We start from the raw sequence: 27241 nt of genomic DNA, 5'->3' as shown, positions 1-27241 counted from the left end.
TTAAAGTGTGTTTCAGGAACCTGTTATGGTCAAATATGGTCATGTTTAGTAATTGTTTCTGTAACATAACTGTTACAATTTGAGATTCACATTATGTGTTACTAGATCAGACTGTCAAATAGATAGTATTATAGATCATTTGTTTGATGAAATTTGGATGTATTCACTTAAGGAATTTTATTTAAATAGGGACAGGTAATGCTTTCTTGCTTTTAGCAACATTATAAAAATGTATATCTTGATTGTTTTATATACAGGTGCCTATTATTGATGTCCCTGAATTTGGTAATTTGTGTGCTGTGACAGTGTGTGAGCAAATGAAAATTCAGAGCCAAAATGACCGAGACCAGCTTCAGGAGGCAAAGGAAAAGGTCTATCTAAAGGGGTTCTATGAAGGGGTAAGTCACTAATAAAATGAAACGAAGAATTAAGAGACTTACATAAGGGACCATGGAAAAGGTCTATTTTTAAAAAAGCCATTCTATGTATGAAAGGGTGTGAAACCAATAAAATCCAGTTCAAAATAACAGAGATCTAGTCTTTGGAATAATAGAGTTGACAGAAAAGAGTAAAAACCAAATGTATTGAGATGGAGATTTAGGTTTCTGAAATATTTTATTTCAAGCATTTACAGAGGGTGGTAAAGGGGGGGTGCTTGCACGGAAAAAACGTGAAATAAGACATAATTTCACGTTGAACGTGAAATAATTTCTGTCATAAACGTTGCACGAAAAATAAAGACTTTGATGTGAACCTTTTGTGACTGAGTCACTGTTTTCTTGTATATATGAACTCTCTGTTTTACTTGATATTCCCGATTTAGTATACACATTTATGATATAAATGGTTTACGGCTTTTAAAAAAAGTATATAACAGTCTTCTTAACTTTTAAAATGCAAATATCCCGCAGACACGAAAGTGTATTCTTGATCTATTTCACTGTCTTTATTAACAAGAATACACACGTTGTCATGTTATCCGTGCCACCAGCTACCACGACTCATGGTTGAAAGTATCAGAAATAGGAAGTTTGAACTGACAGATGATGGAAAGTGCAAACACGTTAAAGCTCATCACTGTTAAGATGTCGATTTAAAGTCATTCTTTTCATTTTACCAAAAAATTCAAAGAATTAGCAATGAGGTAGCATGAATCTAGGAGATCCAAAACTAGTTCACAAGTTAAAAACATTTCAGATTTGAACTTAATATGAAGTCATTATGTAAAGTTGTTTCTTAGATCCCTGCCAAGTGTTTGAATTTTATTTGAAAAATACCGAGCACGCAAAATAAGCATTTGAAAATCACGATGCACGTAAAATTAAATAAGCAGAACACGTTGAACGAGGCACCTGTCTTGCACGACTGAACGTCAAATAAAAAAGTAAAAACACGTTGAACGTGAAATAAAAAACGGCGATCACGTTGCACGAAAATAACCCTTTACCACCCTCTTTACAATGAATATAACTTAATAAAAGCAGGGCAATACATCTTATTCCAGTGAAATAATTTTTATTTTAATACTGCAAAACTTAGAGGGCATTTAGCTACGAGATATATAAAAAAATAAAAATATGATTTTTTTTTTGTTCAATCATTAATGAAAGTTATAAAGTGAAGTAATAATTTGCTTTTAGCAGCCAATTTAGTTCAATTTTGTCAAAGAAACATCGCTGATGAATTATTCACGTGCAAGTGAATAGTTCTACCTCATTGAATCCTTATTCATGTGACCTTCGATTTAACCCCTTAGCTGGAGATGGGTTAAGCATGTATTCAGCTATTAAAAGGAAAAACAATGTCAACATTGAAAGTGTAACAAGGATGAATCATTTGGTTGGCTGATTGGATCCACAAAAAATCATTCTTGTACAGGAAAAAACAATGATAAACTTACTTTTTAACCTACAATATGAAATCAAACAAACCTAGAATAATCCAATTGCACGTGGTCACTATCTGTTTATATTTATATTTATGTTTATATCAGGTTATATGACCGTCGGCAGTCTTCGGAGGTCATCTCAATGGTTAATTAGATGATGTCTAGACAAAAATACACATGAAATGTTGATACTTATTATCAAGTCCATGCATTGTTAATTGTTAATTTTAGACTTTTTATACGACCGCAAAAAATTTTTGCGGTCTTATATTGGTATGACGTTGGCGTCGTCGTCCTCGTCGTCGTCGTCGTCTGGCGTCGTCCGGCATCGTCCGAAGACACATTGGTTTTCGCACTCTAACTTTAGTTTAAGTGAATGGATCTCTATGAAATTTTACCATAAGGTTCAATACCACAAAAGGAAGGTTGGGATTGATTTTGGGGGTTATGGTACCAACAGTTAAGGAATTAGGGGCCAAAAAGGGGCCAAAAATAAGCATTTTTGTAACTTCCAGACATAACTTGTGTGTTAGTGTATGGATCTCTCTGACATTGTACCACAAGGTTCCATATCACACAGGGAATGCTGGGATTAATTTTGGGGGTAATTGCCTCAAAATATTAGGAATTAGGGGCCAAAAAAGGGGCAAAAAACAAGCATTTTTTTAGTTTCATGACAATAACTTGTGTGTAAGTGTATGGATCTTTCTGAAGTTGTACTACAAGGTTCCATATCACAAAGGGAAAGCTGGAATTGAGTTTGGGGGTAATTGCCCAAAACGTTTAGGAATAAGGGGTCAAAAAGGGGCCAAAAATAAACATTTTTCTAGTTTCCAGACAATAACTTGTGTTCAAGTGTATAGATCTCTCTGAAATTGTACCACAAGGTTCCATATCACACAGGGAATGCTGGGATTTATTTTGGGGGTAATTGCCCAAAACGTTTAGGAAAAAGGGGCCAAAAATAAGCATTTTTCTAGTTTCCAGACAATAACTTGTGTTCAAGTGTATGGATCTCTCTGAAATTGTACTGCAAGGTACCATACCACAATGGGAAGGCTGGGATTGAGTTTGGGGATGATGAATCATAAGGGGGTTCAAAAAATTTGGGGGGGGGGGGGGATTTTTTTTTTTTTCATTTTTTTTTTCTTTTAAAATTTTCCATTTTAAGTTGGTTATTTCTGTTTTATATTTAAAAGCAAATAATAACGATATGGTAGGAGATACACACCAAACAGGATGTGTAAATTATTATAAAATAAGTATTGTGCAATAGCAAGAAATTTTCAATTGCACAGTATTGCACAATAGCAAGAAATCTTCAATTGCACAGTATTGCGCAATAGCAAGAAATCTTCAATTGCACAGTATTGTGCAATAGCAAGAAATATCCAATAGCACAATATTGCGCAATAGCAAGAAATTGTCAATTGTACAGTATTGCGCAATAGCAAGAAATATTCAATTGCACAGTATTGTACAAAAGAAGATACTTCGTATAAATTGCTTATTTCTTGACCAATTTCAATGGGGTTTTATTCTTGAATTCTTGGGGTTCTTTAATATGCTGATTCTAACCGTGTATTAAGTTTTTGGATTTTGGGCCGCGTTTTTAAATTGGTCCACATTGAGGTCCAAAGGGTCCAAAAATAAACTTTGTTTGATTTCATCAAAAATTGAATTATTGGGGTTCTTTGATATGCCGAATCTAACCGTGTATTTAGATTCTTAATTTTTGGTTCTGTTTTCAAATTGGTCTACATTAAGGTCCAAAGGGTCCAAAATTAAACTTAGTTTGATTTTAACAAAAATTGAATTCTTAGGATTCTTTGATATGCTGAATCTAAACATGTATTTAGATTTTTGATTATGGGCCCAGTGTTCAAGTTGGTCCAAATCGGGGTCCAAAATTAAACTTTGTTTGATTTCAACAGAAATTGAATATATGGGGTTCTTTGATATGCTGAATCTAACCATGTATTTAGATTTTTGATTTTTGGGCCCCATTATCAACTTTGTCCACATTGAGGTCAAAAGGGTCCAAAATTAAACTTTGTTTGATTTCATCAAAAATTGAATTCTTGGGGTTCTTTGATATGCTGAATCTAACCATGTATTTAGATTTTGGATATTAGACCATAATAGTTGAATGTCGAATTTAAAATTTTTAAGTTCTTAGACCACATTCATTCTGTGTCAGAAACCTATGCTGTGTCAAATATTTAATCACAATCCAAATTCAGAGCTGTATCAAGCTTGAATGTTGTGTCCATACTTGCCCCAACTGTTCAGGGTTCGACCTCTGCGGTCGTATCAAGCTGCGCCCTGCGGAGCATTTTATTGTAATTTGGATATACGTTTTAGTATGTTATAAATCAAATATGAGAATTTGAGTCAAATTGGTGAACATGAATTTGACAGCTAATGCCTCTTTAAAGCATAAAAACCTGAATTACTTTTAAAGCAATTAATGATTTTAAAAGTAGTAATATAGTGATGGTGTGCTGGCATAAGAGGTCTCTAAACACAGTAGCTCCAAATGGAACTTTAGTTATTGGAAGCCATATTAATTATGTGAATCAGTGGATAAAAGATATGTAGCATATAAAATATGGGATATGCCAAAACACATAATTAACAGCGCCTGGTGATGGTTCCTAGCCTGACTGGTTTCGATTCTTCAGAGGCCAACTAGATCTATATAAATATGGTGCAACTATTAATCCATCACTCTGCCTCTGAAGAAGGTCCTGAAGGACCGAAACAGGTCATGCTAGGAATCATCACCAGGCGCTGTTAGTATGTTTTGGCATATCCTATAATTTATATGCTACAATTAATGATTTTAACAGGAGAAAAAAAAGCATATTTATTTATTCTATTGTACAAGCCGTACAAGCCTAAAATTATTTTCATTGTGCAATTTGTTTGTGTTTACTGTGAAATTTCTTTACAACTAAATTTCATCCCTTCTAAATACAATGCTTTCTACTTTATTTAAGATTATGACAGTTCCAGAATACAAAGGTCAACAAGTTCAAGCTGTAAAGAAACCAATACAGAAGAAAATGGTCGATGCTGTAAGTATTGTTGATACTATAATCAATAAGAAGTTATTTTACTACCGATGTTGTACATTTTGTTGCCTTGCTTTTTAGAACTTAAATAATGGTATTGAAACCCTATGTTATTTGCAAGTCTTTGGAATATCGGAGTTTACAGAAACGGTAAAAACAAATATATTGAGAGGGAGATTTAGGTTGCTAAATATTTTATCTGTTGCATTTGCAATGAATAAAATTTAATAAAACATCAGAAATGTATAATACATTTATGATATGTTTTCCTTGGCCTCCTGGTCTCTGTCATTTTGGTACAAAATTTTCATTTATCCACACACTGTCACAGTAAAACTTTAAAAAGCAACACTATGTGTTTTAAAATATTATACCTTTACTGAAAAACCATGCTATGAGTCTAGATTCAAAAAACGACATTTCATAGTAGATTATGCGTGAAGTAATAAAGAATGTACATATATTGTTTCCCTTTTTCCTCATTTGTGTGCATTTAGTAAGATGGTTATGATTTTTTTCATGCAGTTTAAAGGCTTTTTTGAATGAATTCTGTATGATTTTTTTTACACTTCAAACTCTGTTAAAATCAATACTAATTGTTGTAGGGAGAAGCAGTTATATATTTTGAACCAGAGAAACAGGTGATGTCCAGATCAGCAGATGAATGTGTTGTGGCTCTCTGTGATCAGTGGTAAGGTTTATGTGCTAATTATGTTAATTTTATCAAAAGCTGAAAATTCAAGGTCATACAAATGGTTCTTAAGCTTTTTTCTTGGTCAAAGAAAAAAAACTTCTATGATACCAGTTCAGTTATGAAATACATTTTGATTATGTCTGACTTATAGATTGTTTTCTATATAAAAAAAAAAAATATGTATCAACAAGTACATTGAAAATGGTGTTACTTGGATAAATATCATTTAAAGCTAATTCTACATGTGGTTCTATTAGAATAAAGTAAACAGTAGTACATCAAATTTAGAATAACAAGATGCATAAATAGAAAATTTATCTTGATAGGTTGATAATTTTCAATTTGAAACATTTAACTTGATTATAAGAAATTTTTCAAATATGGTATTGTTTTCAGGTACTTGGAATATGGTGAGAAGACATGGAGAGAATTAGCTACCAAGGCTTTAAGTAATATTGACACTTACTCAGAAGATTGTAGACGTAACTTCCTGTCAACTCTAGATTGGTTACATGAGCATGCTTGCTCTAGGACCTATGGACTAGGTAGGTTGACTGTTAGCATGAGCTTCCCGGCTCTAGAACATAAAGACTAGATAGGTGGACTATTAGCTTGAGCTTCCTGTCTCTAGGACATAAATACTAGATAGGTGGACTGTTAGCGTGAGCTTCTTGGCTCTAAGACATAAATACTAGATAGGTAGACTGATAACATGAGCTTCCTGGCTCTAGGACAAAAGACTAGATAGGTGGACTGTTTACATGGCCAGGGCCCATGGACCAGGTAGGTTGACTGTTAACATGAACATGCTTGTTACAAGACCTACAGACTAGGTAGTTGGATTGGTTACTTAACATGCCTGCTTTAGGACTTATGGACTAGGTTGGTGGACTTGTCACTTGAATATACCTGCTCCAAGTAAACAGACTGGTAACATAAACAGGTCTCCTCTGTTTCTTATGACTTATGGACCATACAGGTGAAATAACTTCAAAGTCAAGCCTACTTTAGGACTTATCGTCTTGATTGGTTGATTTTTTTACATGAACATAACTGCTCATATAAACTATTTTATTAAACTTGTCACATCAACTTGTGTGTGTTGACTGTTTATACGAAAATGCCTGACTTATAAGTTAGATAGGTGGAAATAAACTCATCATAGATACCAGGATTGAAATTTTGTATTTGCGCCAGACGCGCTTATCGTCTACAAGGTTACCTTAATATGCCTGAAACTTGCAGATTTGAAATAGAGGTATATATATATATATATATATATATATATGGATGAATTATGTATTCAACTCTTATTTGAAAATTTAAAAAATAATTTGCAGTGAAGTTTTTTTCTCTTTCCTTGTTAGTCCCCTACCGACAAAGTTGAAGGGGACTTTAGGTTTGCACTCTGTCCGTCTGTCTGTCCATCTGTCAGTCCGGCAAATCAGTTTTCCACACTTTTTTTCTTCGTGCTTGAAGATATTGATTTGATATTTGATATATAGTTTTATCATGACAATTTACTGATCACGTACGAATTTTGTTTCAGTCTGATGATGTTGTCCAGAGTTATGGCCCTTGGACTTAGAAAATTTACTCAAAAATCAGTTTTCCACACTTTTTTCCGTCATGCTTGAAGATGTTGACTTGATATTTGTTATATAGTTTACACCATGACAAGTTATAGATCAAGTTAGCATTTTGTTCCGGTACAATGAATTTTTAACCAGTAGGGGACTATGTATTGCCATGCAATACCCACAGAATGCTTGTTTTAAATTTGCCTTAGCAGTGGATAATTATCATAAATGAAGACTGAAACATAAATGTTCAGATGTCACTATGGAAATAAGAAGATGTGGTATGATTGCCAATGAAACAACTACCAACCGTGCAGAGACCAAAGGATATAGATGTAAGTAACTGTATGTCACTTTATTGCCTTCAACAATGGGCAAAACTCATACCGCATAGTAAGACATGACAAAATGTAAAACAAATTAAACGTGAAAACCAATGACCGGATTTATGTACATAACAATAAACTAAAAACAAATATGATAGACAGCTACCAACGATAACCACTTAATTTCAATCTCCTGACTCATACTAGTTCCTTTGAATGTTAGATGTACATGTCAAGCCTTAAATAAAGTTCTTTAAAATATGACATGTCAAGTTCAAAGTGTAGTTTATTTTATAAATTGTAGGTACTAAATTACCATGGGATGAGCAGTACCTGATTGAATCTCTGTCAGACTCTACAATATATATGGCCTATTACACAATAGCACATCTGTTACAAGGTGGAGTCTTTGATGGAAAGTCACCCAGTCCTGTTGGTATTAAGTAAGTAGAAAATTAAAAATTTGACATTTGTTTTTAATTATGTACTGTGAATTCATTATTATTCTTGGAATACTGATTTTTGTGGATTTCATGGGTAAAGGTGAACCACAAATTTAAATGTTCAACAAAATACAAACTTTCTATAGGTTGTACTTCTGTAAATATAGACAATGCAATTTCCCATAGGAACTCCTTTTACAGCTAAAACTGTGCCACTTTTACTATGAAGTTTCGTAAATAAATATATCCTAGAATGAAAAGTTCATATGCACTACAATTTTTTTCAAAGGTCAAAACATAGGGCTGTGCGGCATATTTTCAACATCTATATACCCTGAACCTCTAAACTTATACTAAAATTCTGTACTACCCCTCCCTTCTCTTTGGGTCTTCCTCAGAATTCAATTTGGCCGCTATCCATGTTTATTTATACTGGTAACATTCCCAAGTTATGTCTCTATGAGATGCAACATAGAGATCATATCCGGGAAGCAGTATGATATACAAAACAAAATATCTATGAATATTATATATCTCCCCAAAAGAGGCATGATTTGTGAAACAGCTGTTTTTTTCAAAGTGCAACCTATAGGCTTCTATGCAGACCTTGGGAAAAGCATAAAATCAAATATCCACGAAAAAAATCAATTTTTCTTCAATCCACGAAAATTGATACCTATTAAAATAAATGAATCCACAGTCATGTATATTATAAAATATTTTTACCAAGTAATCTATAGTATTGCAAAACGTTTAAACCAAATTAACCACATGCATTTGATTACAAATTGAAGTTGTAAATAATGACTCCTCTTTTATTACTGTAAATTCAGAAATTGTTGTGTGCATTTATAATAGGGATTTTAGAAGAATTGACAAAAATTGAGATTAATTATGAGATTTCAGGAAAATTTGCATACAGATATATTTATCATATATCAGAATGCAACTTCTTATTATTAAGATACTCACCCAGTTTATTCACATTAATAAAAACCTCACAACAATTTCTAAATTTACGGTACTTGGTTTCAGTTATTTTTTATTAGTGTTTGCTTTTCACTGCCTCAGCACAAAAATTCTATATCGCAGCGAGGTTTCAGTTTTTAAGATAATAATTATAGTAAGCAGAAAGAAGTTTAATTCTTTAAACATAAACCAAGTTTGCTCATCCAAAAACTGAAGATCTAGTTTTTAACAAAATTGTGAATAATTTGTGATTGAAAGAAATTTGCCCATATGCAATTATTCAATCTTTATAATTTCCTCTACACTTTTTTCAGGCCAGAACAAATGACACCAGAAATATGGGATTATATTTTCTTCAAAGGAGTTCAGTTTCCAAAATCCACAAAGATACCAAGGAATGTGCTGGATAAACTGAAAAAGGAATTTGAATACTGGTATCCTGTTGACCTCAGAGTGTCAGGGAAAGATCTGGTTCCTAACCATCTGACATATTACATATATAACCATTGTGCCATCTGGCCAAATGATAGGTAGGTATTAGGTATAATATGAGGAGGAAATATTTATTTATTATGCAAAGAGATGAACTTTTAGGTTACTTAACATTAAATGGCAGTATTGCAGGCATACTCAGGACAAATACAAGTTCAGTAATACCCATTGCCAGTGAAAAGTTAGCTTTAAAAAAACCTGTCAACATAGTAACGTTGTATCATGATTCTCATGGCAGAGATATTTAATTTGAATTTGTCCAAAACCAAACACTTTATAATAGATGCTACTTCTAGACTTTAAAAATGAGGTAGCCGCCATAAAAAAAATTTACTTGATATATTTTTGATATCGCGATTTGAAGATATTGCCTGTTTGTCTGTACACCACATTTATTTTAATGTATTGCTTAATCAGGATGTATTATAAAATTGTTTACTAATATTTGATTTTTGTCCTTCTTTTGTATGATTTGGAAAAATTATTGAAAAGGAAAATCTGTATTAAATGGCACTGTTGAGTTTAAAGTATTATTGAAGAAAAATAGATATTTATTTCAGTTCAAAGTGGCCAAAAAGTATAAGAGCTAATGGTCATATATTGCTGAACTCAGAGAAGGTAAGTTACAGATCTTAGTTTGACCTTTTCTTTTTAGTTGCATACAAAAGCAATTGATGTTTGAAAAATCAATGCAGATATAATAGTGATTTTACGTTTAGTATATGAATGATGAACAAAACTCCTGAAGTAATATGGAATGTGAGGTTTTGTTGCAACACATTAGTCATGTATGAATATTTCCATGGATTGGAAAGTAAATTTATTGACAGTTGTATTTTCTGATTAATTGCAAAGAAAATAACACCTTCCATGAGAATAAGTTGGTTTTGGCTATGGTATTTAAAATTCTTGGAAGGTGAACTGTCTCATTGAATTGACACAATAGGTATCTGGAGTTCAATGGGAACTTTATAGGACAAGGTTTGTGTCACTTTTTTTACCCCCTGAATTCGAAAATCATAAATAATTTTGAATCTTCCAAATGAGATGCTTCGGATGTTTATAAGACATTATGCTATTAATCAACAGTATTTATATTTAAAATTTTGTGTTACATATTTGCATTCAGGCTTCAAACTTCTTGCATTTGGTGAAAAAATTGCAAAAACTGCAAAAAAAACCTCATTTTACAGATTAACTAATTAATCAATGAAAGATAGGCCTTTCAATGAAAAATTAAAATTTTTTATCGACTAAACTCCACAGAGATTAATAGGTATTGCATTTATACAAAGGGACAGTTCACCTCCCAAAAATTAAAATACCCTCACTAACACCAACTGATTCTTGTGAATGGAAATATTTCCATAGCAATTTTAGTTGAAGTATTAAATTAAAAGTTTAATATGTATCTTATGTCAATTATTAACTACAATGAAAGGTCTGTTTATTCATGGATATCATAAAGCCATTACAATCAGGCGTTATGAAATTGTGTGGTTTTGTTAACTCATGATAAAAATACTATATTATGTTATAATATTCAAATACTGCAGAGCTAATGTCGATTTCACAACATTTACATGTCTCATAATATATACTCTCAAACATACATAATAATATGATATTATTACGTGAGTATTTCTGTATTGGCCTTGTTATTGGTCCGAGGCTTGCTGTATTGGCCTGAGGCGAAGCCGACGGCCAATACAGCTGGCCGAGGACCAATAACAAGGCCAATACAGAAATACACGTAATAGTATCTTTATTAATTAACTACAGTGTTACAATATTTTTTTTATTTCATTTCACAAGAGATAAACATTTTTACCTTGAAGTGGAACTATCCAAATCTCAGTTTCTTTTTATAAGATGCAATATCTAATGATCTGGTGCCGTTTCCAGGTGTCTTCAGCATTTTCTCATCTGATGAATTTTTCTACCCTTTCCAGTCACTATAAAGTGTTACAATTTAAATTTAGACACAACACATAAATAGTAATTGGAAAGGTACTGCCATTGCATGTGTTATGTAGAAACAAATTGAATATATTTAAAAAAAAAAATAATGTAGGGGTTGAAAATGATACAACTATCCATAAGCCAACTGACCAAAGAACGAAGATTTGCACAATTATAGGTCACCCTTCCAGAATGCATATGCCTGGTTCGGGTTTATAAATAAATGACAGTTTACAAAACATGAGAAGCGAAAGTAAACAGTAAATCGATTTGTACCATCGTGAAATTATGAGGTCGACAAGAAATGAACTTTGTGATAATCTACTCGTTCCCCAAACCTGAAATAATTCCATCGTCTGCTTTCAAAATGCTTTTTAAATGAATGTGACCGTCTTTAGCCTGAAATATATTGCCATACTGAACGTTTCAGCATGTTTATGGTGAGTAAATGAAAACTGCGTCTTCCAAACAACTGTTTACTTTCAGTTTGTGTTTATCGTGACTTTCGATCTAAAAACTAGAGACGTTCCGAAATCCTGTATTGGCCGGATCAGAACTCGGCCAATACAGAAAAAAAATCTATATTGGCCGAGTTGACACCTTTATATTGCATAGGCAGTTTTCATCATATTAAGTCCAATAACAGTGTAATTAATTAATAAAATGTTATATTTATAAAAGAACTACTGTAACAGTGGGATTTCAAGTTGTCAGCACAATATTTATATTTTTATTAAGAAAAATTAAAGATATGCCATGTATAAACTAAATAAACAATAATATAGGAAACATTAATGATGTAAAAATTTGTATTTCAGATGTCTAAATCCACTGGGAATTTCCTGTCATTATCGGAGGCTATAAATAAATTTTCAGCTGATGGTAATATTATTTACTGACGACTGTTGCATAAAAATATATACATGGAACCATGGGAAGGCACTCGTACATCTCAACTATAAGTGTGTGTCAAATTCTTATTTGTTCAATGAAAATGAGCAAGAAATCCTAAAATTGCCTTAATACTGTGGATGCCATTATTTTCATGAGTACCAATTTGGATTAAGGCAAAATTATGTTTTTTTTGGGGATATATGATTTTATGGTTTTGCCAAAGTCTGCATACAAGCCTATAGAAATTTGAACTTCGTTGAACAGTTAAATTTGTGGTTCACCTTTAACCAAAAAATGGTATCCCACAGATAATATTGAATCCACAGTAGGTGGTTTAAGTCAAAGTTCTTTCTCTGGGTTCCATCTATATTTTAATGGAACAGCCCTTACAAAGTATCTTTAAAATTCTTCTTCCAGAAAAATGCAGGTATGTCTTAGCACAGAAAGAAAAAGAATAGTCATAAAAAAAATAATTATCTTTTGACAAATCTTTGTAAAATTGTTATGTCTAGAGAAATTTCTTCAGAGTAAGATTGCTTGTGCAAAATTAAAAAAAAGGATACACATTAATATTAAACCATATGTACACCTACCTTAAACCATATGTACACCTACCTTAAACCATAGAACACTATTGAACCTGAAACTGGGTTTTGAAATGGTTCCAGACACTGGGAAGTCTCAATAAATGATTAATGAGATAAGAAGCTCTAAAAAAGTAAGCTTGTTTAGTTCTGATAATGTGCACATAGCATTCCTCTTTTTTTACAGCATTTGACGAAAAACAAAATGTTAAATTGTAATTCAGAGGGAAAATATTTTTACAATAATCTTGTAGATTTTGCTTATTTTTTTTAAAGTTTAGAAGTATCGCTAAATGTTGTGCAACTTTTTACAGGTATGCGCCTTGCCCTGGCTGATGCTGGAGATACAATGGAAGATGCCAACTTTGTAGAAAAGATGGCTGATGCTGGACTTTTACGTCTGTACACTTATCTGGAGTGGGTGAAGGAAATACTGGCCACAACAGAATTAATGAGAAGTTCTAAAACTTTAACCATCAGTGATAAGATATTTGACAGGTTTGTTGAATATTTTTAATAAAGAAATAAGTGATACGGATCAGATTAAAAAGAACTGAAACTTGTCTATTGTTGATCTCTGTATGTTGATCTCTTGATTTCTAATATTTTTTGTGTTATTATGGTGCTGTCTCACTGAGATATACCCCACATCACCTTTTATTCATATCTAGAATATGTTGAATAAAAAATTGCAGTCTTTATTTACTTGATGAATATAAACAGTGTTTCTACCAGTCAAAATAGGTAGATTTAACAACATATCTGACAAACAGTAACTAGAACTATTTCAGATGGTACCATGTTTATTTTATTTACTACAGACTTCATTTATTAACTGTAAGCCTGTGTTTAATATACACTTATTCAATTTTGTTTCGGTATATCCATGCTTGATTAATCAGTTTCATTCTATGAATAAGTTACACACAAGTTTTACTTAATTGATATTGCTTAAAAGTGTACCTAAGGGTACCTTGCTAAGCTGACACAAGTTTCATTAGTGGATTTACACTGGATATGTATATCATTTGTGTATCCAAGAAGGGGGTTCAAGGGAATATCCCTGTTATCTTTTACAGAGTGAACCCTCTTGAATCACCCTTTTAAGAATGCTTGAATCCAACCTAGTGATTTGCAACATCTACTGTTCTGCAGACGAAAAAGCAGTTACATTTTATCTGTTTTATTCCAGTGAAAAAAACCTTGTCTTATCTTTTTTAGTGAGATGAACAAGGCCATAAATGAAACTAAGGGTCACTATGAGAAAATGCTATACAAAGAGGCCCTGAAAACTGGATTCTTTGAGTATCAAGTAAGGTTTTTGTTTATACAAATATTCACCATACATCTCAATTAAAACATATTCAATTTGTAGTTTAAATTTTGTTTTATCTGTAAATGAATACCAATGAAATACATGTAGTTGTATGATTCTGAATATTTTCATTAAAAAAAAGGTAAAAAGATACCAAAGGGGCAATAAAAAATCATAAGTCGACAACAGACTGGTCAATATTGTGACCAGAAGTAAAATTTTTAAAAGACCACCACACTGCACCAAAAAACAAAAAACAAAAAACATTTTTTAGACCCCAACCCCACATAATAAAAAAAATTCATTTTATTTATTATTATAAAATTTTAAGGAAAATGCAACCACCCAAAATTAATAATTTTGAGAGCCTCCCATTCCCCCACCATGACAATTTTGGAACAGCTCTAAGTGTTACACAGAAAAAAAATTTTTTTTATCAACTTCATGAAATGTGTATTTATGAATGAATATGTCACTTTGTAAGTTATTCTATAAATTTTGTCTATATTGCCCCATAGAATCATCTATTGCATTTGGAAGTGTAAAGAAGGGTCAATCTCAGGTACATCCAGTCATTTGGGTTGATAACCAAACCATCTCGGTCTTGACATTCAGATGTAATGATGACAAAATATAGTAAATGGACCATGCAGCTGCAGTATTCTTCAGCATTTTAGAATATATAAAAATTTATTGCAGGCACTTAGAGATAAGTATCGTGAATATGAGATGACAGGAATGAATTCTGACCTGATCTTTAAGTTTATACGCACACAAACTTTAATGCTTTCACCCATTTGTCCACATATTTGTGAATATGTCTGGGGACTTCTAGGAAATAAAGGAAGTATAATGAATGAGTCATGGCCAGTATCAGGACCTGTAGATGAAAAACTGATACAGATGTCACAGTACTTAATATCCTCAGCTCATGACTTCCGCGTCAGACTGAAGCAGTTAACAGCTCCAGGGAAGGGGAAGAAACTAGCAGGAAAACCAACACATGCAACTGTATGGATAGCCAAGTCATTTCCACCATGGCAGGTCACTGTATTAACATCTCTCAAGACGTTATATGAGGTAATTTATTGATGGTTATCATTACACCATATTCATTGGAGGTGGGTGCTATTTCATATACTTTAGATTCATTACCTGTATTATTTGTTTTTTTGATATAGTTCTATATATTTCCTGTAGAATTTTTATGGAATTAAAATACTATATTCTGTGATATTTTAACTAGTCATTTCTGGAAGCAATGCATAAAAGACTCTTCATTTCCTAATCTATGAAAACAATTTTGCAAATAGATGAATAGTTAGTTAGATTTAAATCCAGTAGATTCTAGAAATATTTCAAACTTTTGAAAAGATAATGCACTAGCAAACAAACAAAAGAATAACATTGTGCAATAAGAGATACAATTCCCCAATGAAGTACAAATTTTCTATAGGCTAATATGCAAACTTTGGCAGCACCACAAAATCAAATATCCACGAAAAATACAATTTTCCTGCATTCACCAAAGTTGGTAAATAAATAAAAGAAAAATAAATGAATCCGCAGTATGAATAAAAAGAGTGAAGAATTGATCAACAGACAGCAACTTAACAACACTAAAAACTCATGAAGGATTTTGAATGAAAGACAGAAATACCACTTTGTTTGAAATGAAGTCCTGTCAGTTTTGGCAGTGTTTTACTACTTGGTTACAGAATAAGAATACTTGTTTACATCTGCATTCAGTTACTCTGACAGTATTATATATTTTTCTAGAAAAACAATGGATTTCCTGATAACAAAGTAATAGCAGCAGAGTTAAAGGACAAGAAAGAATTAGACAAATATAAGAAAAAGGTCATGCCATTTGTACAGGCTACAAAGGTAAGGTTTGAAAAAGAAAATCAAAACAAAAACAGGAAAATGACCTGGCTTAATTGAAGTTTTCACGTGAAAATATGTCCCTTTTTAGTTCACCATGCCCAGAGTGCCACATGAGCTTTTCTCATCACTTGGTGTTCATCGTTGATGATGTTGTTCATTGTCTTAAAAACTATGATAGATAGATAAAACTTTGAATAGCAAAAATGAGCAGCAAGACAAGATTTACAAATAAGTTAAACATGGTCGAAATTGTCAGTTGACTCCTTGAATTTATTGCTCTTTAATATTTTGTTTTTGCCTATTATCTTGAAAACTATAAAAGATAACTAGACACTTTTTAAAGCAAAAATGGTCAGCAAGACAAGATTAACAAAGTAGTCAAATTATTAGAAATTGTTAATTGACTCTTTATAGGAGTTATTGTCCTTAAATAACAATTATTTACTCATTTTAGTGTTTTGGTCAAAAACTAAAAAAGATAGAGAGAAACTGTAAACATGAAACATTATCAGCAGCAATACAAAAAAGATTTTTGTCATAAATTGTTTTCTAGTCTACAATGTTGGAGAGTGTCCATTGTTCAAGGTGCACAAAGACCTAGAATACTCATTAGCATCTAAAACATGCTCTTTAAAGCCTCTAGTCTTAATGTTAAATGATATACCTTTTGAAAAAATTTGGAGTGTACAGTTTTAATGCTTAGACATCCATTTATCTTTATTTTAATTCTACAACATTTTTATGCCCCCCGTCACTGGAGGGGGCATAAAGTGTTACCCTTGTCCATCCGTACGTATGTCCCGAAATTGGTTTCCGTTCTTTAACTTTAGTTTGTTTCAACCAAATCTTATGAAACTTATACGCAATGCTTATTACTACGAAACACAGATCAAGTTTGAATTTAGGTGGTGTCACCTTTACTGTTCTAGAGTTATGCCCTTTACAAATGTTCCGTTCTTTAACTTTAGTTTGTTTCAACCAAATCTTATGAAACTTATATGCAATGCTTATTACTACGAAACACAGATCAAGTTTGAATTTAGGCGGCGTCACCTTTACTGTTCTAGAGTTATGCCCTTTACAAATGGAAAATTTGTTGAAATTTTTGTTTCTGTTCTCTAAATTAAGTTTGCCTCAACTAAATGCTATGAAACTTACACACAATGGTTATTACCACAAAACTAAGATCAAGTTCGAATGTGGGTGGTGTCACTTTTACTGTTCTTAAGTTATGTCCCTTTATAATATTATATTCACGCAGTCCCATAGACACATTCTCTGTGTATTCTCAATTCCTTTCTTTTGTTATTCATATCTAACCTGGATTATAATAACAATGGATTTAAATTTTATGATTTATGATTCTCTGGAGATTTTTAGTATGCAATGTGAGGCGACTCCAGGGGAAATCTGTCGAAGCTGATTCCAGCACAATTTGAAATCTTTTTCATGACAGATAATAAAAGAGAGGCGGAAGAAACCAAAGGGATGTTCAAACTCTGAAGTTAAAAACAAACTGAAAGTACAATGGCAAAAAAACCAAAGACGACCAAAATACAAACAACAGTGTACAAAACACAACATAGAAAACTAAAGACTAAGAAACACGAACCCCCACCAATAACTAGGGGTAATCTCAGTATATATTATAATAGAATATTCTTATTTTAAATTCTGTCTAATGGGATTAGATTTAGACAGATTTACTTTCTATTTTTGGTACGTACTTTTCTTTTTATTATTCAGGATAACTTTGAGAAAATTGGTTCAAAGGCTTTACAACTAGCAATGGATTTTGATGAGAAAGAAGTGATTACAATTTATCATCAGTATCTTGTTACAACTCTTGATGTAAGTAGCCGTTGATATGCATTAAAAATGTGATGTTGGTGACATGGTCATTATTGGAAAATATGGTGCCATGAAATTCACCATGTTGGTCTCTACGTACATCTGTTCATGATTCCTGTCAGCACAACTTGTCCTAAACTGTTGGATGACAATGAATGACACTTTACACAATGATAAACTCCTACAAGTAAACAGTAGTTTGAAAGACCATTGATAATCTGTTTACCGTTATTTATATTGCCTATGACGTTGTTGATGTTTACTTGACAACGGCACGTGCGCCCTAAATTTCTGACAAATTATCACAAAAAAAGATCAAGGGAAAAAATACACAAAATAGCGATAAAACTCGGGAATTTATTTGATCAATCTTATCATATTAATTTTGTAAGAATAACTCCTCTTAAATTATCAAATGGATCTTGATAAAAGAGCAAGGTAGTACACTGTATTGAAGAGGAATATTAATCAAAATTTTTTTGGTTTATATTAAATAGATAATTGAACATACACAGTTGGATGGTTTTATGTAAAAATTCACAAAATTGTAGTAAACATATGTTTTGTCCATCCTTCCACTAGTTTATAACTATAATTTGATTTGATTGAATTTCATTAAACTTGTATTAAAATATTTGAGTTGATGTAAAAAAGCTTTTGTTTTGATTTTAAAATTTATCATGTTATCTCTCAAAAGTTACAGGACTTTTACCATCAGATTTAAGGCAATTTTACTAACTTGAGTATGCTTGGGTCAATTTACTTCATAGCTTGAAAGTTCTCTTTTGATTTTGAAAATTTACTGCTCTGTTGTTCCAGAGTTATATATATATATTGGACTTTAACCATCAATTTGTCACATGGCATGCATTAACTTATGCTATGATCAATTAATGTGAATATTTAAATGTATTTTTCACGTTAATTAATCATTGCATAAGTTATACAGGTATTGCGTAAATAGTATAATGCTTTCCATCTATCTATCCACACTTTGTGCAGGTAACCAGAGTATTCATTTCATTCGATTTTTGATTTTTTCATACTGCAATATTCCATTTTTTTCTTGCAACAACAGTTTCAATTTTAATGAGATAAAATTATTTCAAATTTCTTTTTAGCTTGAAGGTTTAGATGTCAAGTTTTCAGATGATGGTGACGGCAAGATAAAGGATGATTGTACTCCAGGGAAACCATACATTACATACAGAATTGAGGTTAGTACTCTCATAGTGTTTCCATAATGGATGCATAATCTGTTATTTTCTATTTTCTTCATTTGTTATGTCTTTGTAGCTGTAGAACATTTTTGATATTAAACATACATATAAAATTAAGAAGATGTGGTATGATTGCCAATGAGTTCAAAAGAAGTGGATATAAGCAATTTTAAGCCACTGTACAGCCTTCAACAATGAGAAAAACCCCAATTACATGGTTCTTGTATAAGACTGGAAAGTGTTGAAATTGGCAGGTTCTTTATGAATTTTAATCGTACTTTAAGGCAATTGGAAGTTAAATTTACACCTGATGCAATTTATTATATTCCCTTTATAATGTATTACTTCCAACTATTTAAAATGAAGCATTTGGGTTAAAAAAAAATTAATATAATATAAAATATCAAACTTCTTTAATACATTCATTTGCTCACATCACAGTATATTAAAAGACTAGAAAAAGACATTGTTGTCACAAACATAATCAAATATATTTTTGAAATGGAAAAGGGATATGGTCTACTTATATTCATGACATGGACTTGAAAAAAACTTCACACACTTGAGTGACAAATGGAAAACCAAAGCAAAGAAACACTGCTTTTATAGCTGTTCTTCATCTCAAAAGTAATATTGAGGCCTTCAACATGACTTAAAACTTGCAACTTACTGCTAGTTCAATATGGTACCTATCAACAGAAAGTGGAATTCTTTGCCAGATGTGGACAATGCTCTACCAAAGTAGTTCACTAGAATGATATTATGTTCAAAATCTTTTTTTTGCAGACTTCTGTCACAGTTCAATGTATAAACCCACAGGCCTATAGTGGTTTATTTGAAGTTGCCTTACCAATATTTGAAGACGATACTAAGGTCAAAGTCCTAACTAGATTGATGAAAACAGACCGATCCAAGATGAAAGGTAAGAATTGTTTTTTTAAATATTTAAAAGATATTCCATGGCCTTTTGCTTATCTATCTTGTTATTTTTGTGGCCAAATTTTAAAAGTTTGATGGTCAGTATTTGTTTTTTATACATCCTTACCCCATACCTGTCAACCTCTGAAACTGAAAATGCAGGTCATGACCTGCATTGAAGAAGAAAATGTCAGGTCATACCGTGTACAAACTTTTTCCCTCCAATTTTAGTACATGTGTTGAGAGTTTTTTTTTATATACTATAACATACATGTACCACTGAGTTTCCTAAAATAATCACTTTTGTATTTGTTAAGTATATAAATATTTATCATTAATTAAATATCTTTCTAAGGCAATGCCCTTTTATTGTTTTATTCACACTAGTTTACTTTACTTCTTTTTATTAATGAATGTCATAAACCCCAGCTATACATGTAATTAGAAATCAATTATAGCTAATATGCTCCTATACTCAGGAGGAAGATAAATAGAAAGAAGTTTGTATGTTTCCTTTCAATGTAATATCTAGAGCATATGGATTTGATTTAAAGCTTTTACATTTAAGTGATAACAAAATTATTCTCTCCAACAGAAATGTATTTAAAGGTTCAAATTGTTTTAAAATGATTTTTACAGGATATTTGATATTTGCAAACGGCAAATCTTTTAATCAGGACATTAGAATTGTATGTCAAGCTTGACTGGGCTTCAACTTTCTGGGGTACAATTAACAAACAATCCTCGAATTGTTGCTTTTCAATCAAATGTAATGTTTTGATAGCTGTCATTGGCACAGTAAATAAGCAGATTCTAATTTCAATTGTTTACCTTTTCAAAGGAAAAACGCAGAGAAAACCGAAAGTATATTTGACTTCTAAATACCAGAAACAATACCGGTCAGAAATACGGGTGAAAACAGGTCATTTTCTGAAATCCTGTGTGAAGGGGGAAATTCTCGGGTGTGACCCGCAGAATATGGGTCAGTTGACAGCTATGTAACCCAGTGTACCAATTCAGTAATTACAGTTGTGTCATTGTGAATTACATGGTGCATCTTGGGCATTCATGAAAATGCAATTTGGACCAATCAAAACATCCAAAACAGTGAGATTCCCATAATGCATCACCATTTGTGAATTGGTCCATACTGAGTTGTCACTGTTACTTTATATATTTTAACTATGTATCTTACCATTTGGCATAGTTTCTGAAAATGAAAAAAAGAGGTTCTAAAAGAGACACTTATTCTTGTAAGTAGATATAAGAAGATGTGGCATGAGTGCCAATGAGACAACTCTCCATCCAAGTCAAAATTTATAAAAGTAAACCATTATAGGTCACAGTACGGTCTTCAACTCAAGGCATACAATCTGCTAGGCAAAATGATTTCCCTTAAATTGTACCAACTGAAACTAGAAGAATGCTAAATATAAGCAAATACATGAAATACACTAGGTTTTTATACGACCGCAAAAAAATTTGTGGTCGTATATTGGTATGACGTTGGCGTCGTCATCGTCCGGCGTTGTCGACGTCCGAAGACACATTGGTTTTCGCACTCTAACTTTAGTTTAAGTGATTGGATCTCTATGAAATTTTACCATAAGGTTCAATACCACAAAAGGAAGGTGGGGATTGATTTTGGGGGTTATGGTACCAATAGTTAAGGAATTAGGGGCCAAAAAGGGGTCAAAAATAAGCATTTTTGTAACTTCCAGACATAACTTGTGTGTTAGTGTATGGATCTCTCTGACATTGTACCACAAGGTTCCATATCACAAAGGGAATGCTGGGATTGATTTTGGGGGTAATTGCCTCCAAGTTTTAGGAATTAGGGGCCAAAAAGGGGCAAAAAACAAACATTTTTCTAGTTTCATGACAATAACTTGTGTGTAAGTGTATGGATCTCTCTGACATTGTACCACAAGGTTCCATATCACAAAGGGAATGCTGGGATTGATTTTGGGGGTAATTGCCTCAAAATTTTAGGAATTAGGGGCCATAAAGGGGCAAAAAACAAACATTTTTCTAGTTTCATGACAATAACTTGTGTGTAAGTGTATGGATCTCTCTGACATTGTACCACCAGGTTCCATATCACAAAGGGAATGCTGGGATTGATTTTGGGGGTTATTGCCTCCAAATTTTAGGAATTAGGGGTCAAAAAGGGAAAAAAAACAAGCATTTTTCTAGTTTCAGGACAATAACTTGTGTGTAAGTGTATGGATCTTTATGAAATTGTACTACAAGGTTCCATATCACAAAGGGAAGGCTGGAATTGAGTTTGGGGGTAATTGCCCAAAACGTTTAGGAATAAGGGGCCAGAAAGGGGCCAAAAATAAGCATTTTCCTAGTTTCCAGCCAATAACTTGTGTTCAAGTGTATGGATCTCTCTGAAATTGTACTACAAGATACCATACCACAAAGGAAAGGTTGGGATTGATTTTGGGGGTAATTGCCTCAAAATTGTAGGAATTAGGGGCCATAAAGGGGCAAAAAAACAAGCATTTTTCTAGTTTCAGGACAATAACTTGTGTGTAAGTGTATGGATATTTATGAAATTGTACTACAAGGTTCCATATCCTTTTTTTTCTTTAAAATTTTCCATTTTAAATTGGTTATTTCTGATTTATATATAAAAGCAAATAATAATGATATGGTTTGAATAGGTAAATTAAAAGTTTTTAAGTTCTTAGACCACATTCATTCTGTGTCAGAAACCTATGCTGTGTCAAATATTTAATTACAATCCAAATTCAGTGCTGTATCAAGCTTGAATGTTGTGTCCATACTTGCCCCAACTGTTCAGGGTTCGATCTCTGCGGTCGTATCAAGCTGCGCCCCAACGGAGCACTTTATTATGAGATTATATTTTCATTAAGATAGCAGCAGTAAGCTTAAGTCATGTTTGGTGAGGTTAAAATGAGGCCAAATTGAATTACAAAATAAAATGGATGTAGTACCCAATTGTTTGTTTAATTGAGTGACTTAATAATAAATGGGAAAACCAAAATGAAAAAGTAATGACTGCTGCACTCAAAATTGTGTTGTCTTTGTCACAGATAGTCACTGAAGGACCTATGCGTGCTATTTCTAATACGGGTGTTGTTGAAGTTTGTGATAGGGTCACAAAAGTAATACCTCTGTGTTACAGTTTTTTTAGTACAAGTCATTTTTATTTTTAGGTCAAATTTCTGCCAAGAGGCACTCAGTTTAATACCAGTACTTAACAGAATCTTCATACACTAGTAATAAAAATATATCTTTTCTTGTATTTACAGATACAAAGCAGATAAAACTCATGATGTACACAGATCATGATAAAAACAGTAGAACGATCCCTGATTACAATAATATAGAGAAAGGACTTGTAGCTGTGCCAGAAAATGTCATATTTAATTTGAAGACAGATTCAGTCATTATGCAAACAAATGGTCAGAAGAAGGAATTTGGAAGAAAATTAATCTACATTGTGAATTAAATTCTGACAACACAGATAATTTTATTTATAATTGTAAAAAGAAGGATGTGTTGGAGCAGGTTTATGAATAAATTATTATTTAAATTTAAGAATTTGCATTAGTTATTTTATTGGCAAAGGTATTGCTTCTGGTGTTATGGTTTACTACACATGGACATGGAATGAAATTTTGTCATTTAATATGGAAAAAAAAATTTTTTGGAACTTTTTACATATTTATGCAAATTAAGACTGCATCAGAGATGGGTCAGATTACTTTCAATGTAATTGATTAAATTACAATTACTTTGTCAATTGTAAGATTAAATTAAATTAATGATTACACCATTTCTCTTAAGTATTTATTTACTTAATGATTACATTTGCAATTAATCATGATTCATTACAATGAATTTCAAAATACCCATTTGAATGATGTTAATAAAAAAAGATTATAACTATAGCACTTTTTGAAAAAGGATTTTATTTGGTATGTTATTACATAACTTCAAACTTCATCAATTTGATAAACCACAAAGATTCACAACATACATACATGAACATTTTGACATGATATATTGACCATAAACACAATATGATTTTTTTTTCATTTTTGTCGAGTCTGCAACTTTTGTCGCAGAAAGCTCGACATGGGGATAGTGATCCGGCGGCGGTGGCGTTAACAAACTTCTTAAAAGCTTAATATTTCAGAAGGTAGAAGACCTGGATGCTTCATACTTTGTATATAGATGCCTTATGATATGAAGTTTATGTCTGTCATATGTCCATTGTCCTTGACCTCATTTTCATGGTTCAGTGACTACTTGAAAAAAAAGTTTTTTTTGTAATGTTAATTTCTCTCTTATTATGAGTAATAGGATAACTATACTTGGTATGTGCCTACCTTGCAAGGTCCTCATGCCTGTCAGACAGCTTTTACTTGACCTCGACCTCATTTCATGGATCAGTGAACACGGTTAAGTTTTCGTGGTCAAGTCCGTATCTGAGATACTATAAGCAATAGGTCTACTATATTTGGTGTATGTAATGATTGTTAGGTGTACATGTCCAACTGGCATGTGTCATCTGACCTTGACCTCATTTTCATGGTTCAGTGGTCATAGTTTAGTTTTTGTGCTGTGGTCTGTTTTTCTAATACTGTATGCAATAGGTCAACTATATTTGGTGTATGGAAATATTTTTAAGATGTTCATGTCAGCCTGGCAGGTTTTATTTGACCATGACCTCATTTTCATGGTTCATTGCTCAATGTTAAGTTTTTGTTTTTTGGTCTGTTTTTCTAATACTGTATGCAGTAGGTCAACTATATTTGGTGTATGGAAATATTTTACGATGTACATGTCAGTCTGGCAGGTTTTATTTGACCTTGACCTCATTTTCACGGTTCATTGCTCAATATTAAATTTTTGTGTTTTGGTCTTTTTCTAATACTGCATGCAGTAGGTCAACTATATTTGGTGTATGGAAATATTTAATGATGTACATGTCAGTCTGGCAGGTTTTATTTGACCTTGACCTCATTTTCATGGTTCATTGCTTATGTTAAGTTTTTGTGTTTTGGTATGTTTTTCTTAAACTTTAAGCAATAGGTCAACTATATTGGGGGTATGGAATGATTGTAAGGTGTATATGTCTGTCTGGCAGGTATCATCTGACTTTCACCTCATGTTCATGGTTGATTGGTCAATGTTCAGTTTTCCTGGTTAACTTTTTTTCTTAGATACCTTAAGCAATAGGTCAACTATATTTGATGCATGGAATGATTTTAAGGTGTACATGTCTGTCTGGCAGGGTTCAAATGACCTTGACTTCATTTTCATGGTTCATTGGTCAGTATAGAATTTCCATGGTTTGGTCTGTTTCTTTTATACTATAAGCAATAGGTCATCTATATTCTGTGCATGGAGGGATTGTATTAAAGGTGTACATGTATTTCCGGCATGGTTTATCTGACCTTGACCTTATTTTCTTGGATCATAAATGTTAACCCTTACCATGCTAAGCCTGTCATATGACAGGGTTACCCAAACCACCGTTATTTGGCTCCAATGGCTCTCCATACTTTTAGAGGTCAACTTTATGATACTTATTTCGAAATTGATGCATGTTCCCTCAACCTGAGGCTATCTATTGTCATGTTTCTCATGTTTAAGTTGCATTTTGAGCTAAAAAAACTTGGAAAATTGAAATCGGATAAAACTGGTTTTTCTGGAGGGGTGGGCTTCCCTTCGGTGTCTTACACAGGAAGTTCAGAGGCCTAAAACTTTCGAAAATAGTGTAAACCCGCAGGCATATATCTACTGATCATAATTATTATTGAAATACGCAGATGAAACGACTACTTCCGGTTTCAGGTCCAGTTGAAGTCCAAAATCGGAAAAAATCGTGAAATTCCGTATTTTTTGTCCAAATGACCTTCTTAAGACTGGTGTTCCCAGATCAGTTTCACTCCAACCTAAGAACTGTTGGGGTTAATGTGTTTACTGGGGTCCACTGATGTACATGCAGACTACAGCTGGATACCTATATCAGCATCCCTCGTTCTTTGGGGTCAAGAAATATGACGCTTTTTGCACCTGATGACCAACTTTGGGGCAAATTCCTGCCCACCCACTCCCGCCTGCTCACCCCGCCCCGTGATCCCCTAACTTAGATTTGAAGGAATCAATATGCTTCAGCAGCAGGGTAAAGCTCATTTGCATATAATTTGCATATTTTTGCAAATAAACGAAAATTAGACATTTTCTGAAAATAATTCAGCATGGTAAGTGTTAATGTGATACTTGTAGTAAAACTTTATATGTAGGACTATCAACATAAAATCAATGGTCAGTATAGTAGGTGAGACATTTCAGCATGTGCACTCGTGCGACAAATTTATTTTACTCGCGTAGTGGTATTAACCATATGTGGATTCTTAAAAATTCTAAAGAACTTCTGGACAATTTTAAATCTCGGTCTATTTCTGAAATTAATTCTAACATAACTTTTGATTTTTTAACCATGTATACCAACATTCCCCATGTGAAATTATAAAATTGTTTTGAATAAACATTGAATGACAAAATTTCTTCTTGTGTAACGTTTACATTTTCTGACGTCAGACACGCGAAGCAATGAATGTGGTTTTTAATTTGATAGATGCTTATGTGCTTTTTTGTAAATAATTGTTTGTTTTGATATTGTAACACAGTGGTGACTGCTGTACCCATATTTTGACTATTTTATTTATAATGTCTGTTTTGTTCACGCATCGTTGTAAATATAACGGAATTTGATAAGACTGTCGTACAAGTGAGAGGTTTAGCGCTATCAAACCAGGTTCAATCCACCATTTTCTACATTTGAAAATGCCTGTACCGAGTAAGGACTATGACAGTTGTTGTCCATTCGTTTGATGTGTTTTGTCATTTGATTTTGCCATGTGATTAGGGACTTTCCGATTGAATTTTCCTCGGAGTTCAGTATTTTTGTGATTTTACTTTATTTTTGCAAGTAATCAGTATGTAATAATAAAAAAGTAATCAAGGTATTTTGAAAATTAATTGATTAAATTAAATAACATGTAATCCGATGTTTGGATGATCAATGATTACAAAACTTGAAAATTTGTAATCGATTACAGCTGATTGATGATTACAATTACAATTACCCCAA

The 27241-nt window shown here is 32.5% G+C and overlaps 1 protein-coding gene across 1 annotated transcript in view; it reads left to right on the top strand.

Annotated features, from left to right (window-relative positions):
• LOC127705993 (leucine--tRNA ligase, cytoplasmic-like) overlaps window positions 1-23676 on the top strand; it is a 39246-nt gene extending 15570 nt beyond the window's left edge. Inside the window, exons 14-29 of the mRNA XM_052210387.1 lie at window positions 258-398; window positions 4891-4968; window positions 5571-5656; window positions 6056-6204; window positions 7870-8008; window positions 9292-9507; window positions 10030-10087; window positions 12250-12313; window positions 13224-13407; window positions 14131-14221; window positions 14924-15304; window positions 16004-16111; window positions 17858-17962; window positions 19084-19179; window positions 19969-20104; window positions 23385-23676. Of these exons, the coding sequence (XP_052066347.1) occupies window positions 258-398; window positions 4891-4968; window positions 5571-5656; window positions 6056-6204; window positions 7870-8008; window positions 9292-9507; window positions 10030-10087; window positions 12250-12313; window positions 13224-13407; window positions 14131-14221; window positions 14924-15304; window positions 16004-16111; window positions 17858-17962; window positions 19084-19179; window positions 19969-20104; window positions 23385-23584 (2232 nt within the window). The 3' untranslated portion in view covers window positions 23585-23676. The remainder of the gene's footprint in view (window positions 1-257; window positions 399-4890; window positions 4969-5570; window positions 5657-6055; window positions 6205-7869; window positions 8009-9291; window positions 9508-10029; window positions 10088-12249; window positions 12314-13223; window positions 13408-14130; window positions 14222-14923; window positions 15305-16003; window positions 16112-17857; window positions 17963-19083; window positions 19180-19968; window positions 20105-23384) is intronic.
• Window positions 23677-27241: the final 3565 nt, after the last annotated feature.

The sequence above is a fragment of the Mytilus californianus genome, unplaced genomic scaffold (genome assembly GCF_021869535.1).
Source record: "Mytilus californianus isolate M0D057914Y unplaced genomic scaffold, xbMytCali1.0.p SCAF_6, whole genome shotgun sequence".
Taxonomy (NCBI): Eukaryota; Metazoa; Mollusca; class Bivalvia; order Mytilida; family Mytilidae; genus Mytilus; species Mytilus californianus.
This window is presented reverse-complemented; position numbering and strand designations above follow the sequence as displayed.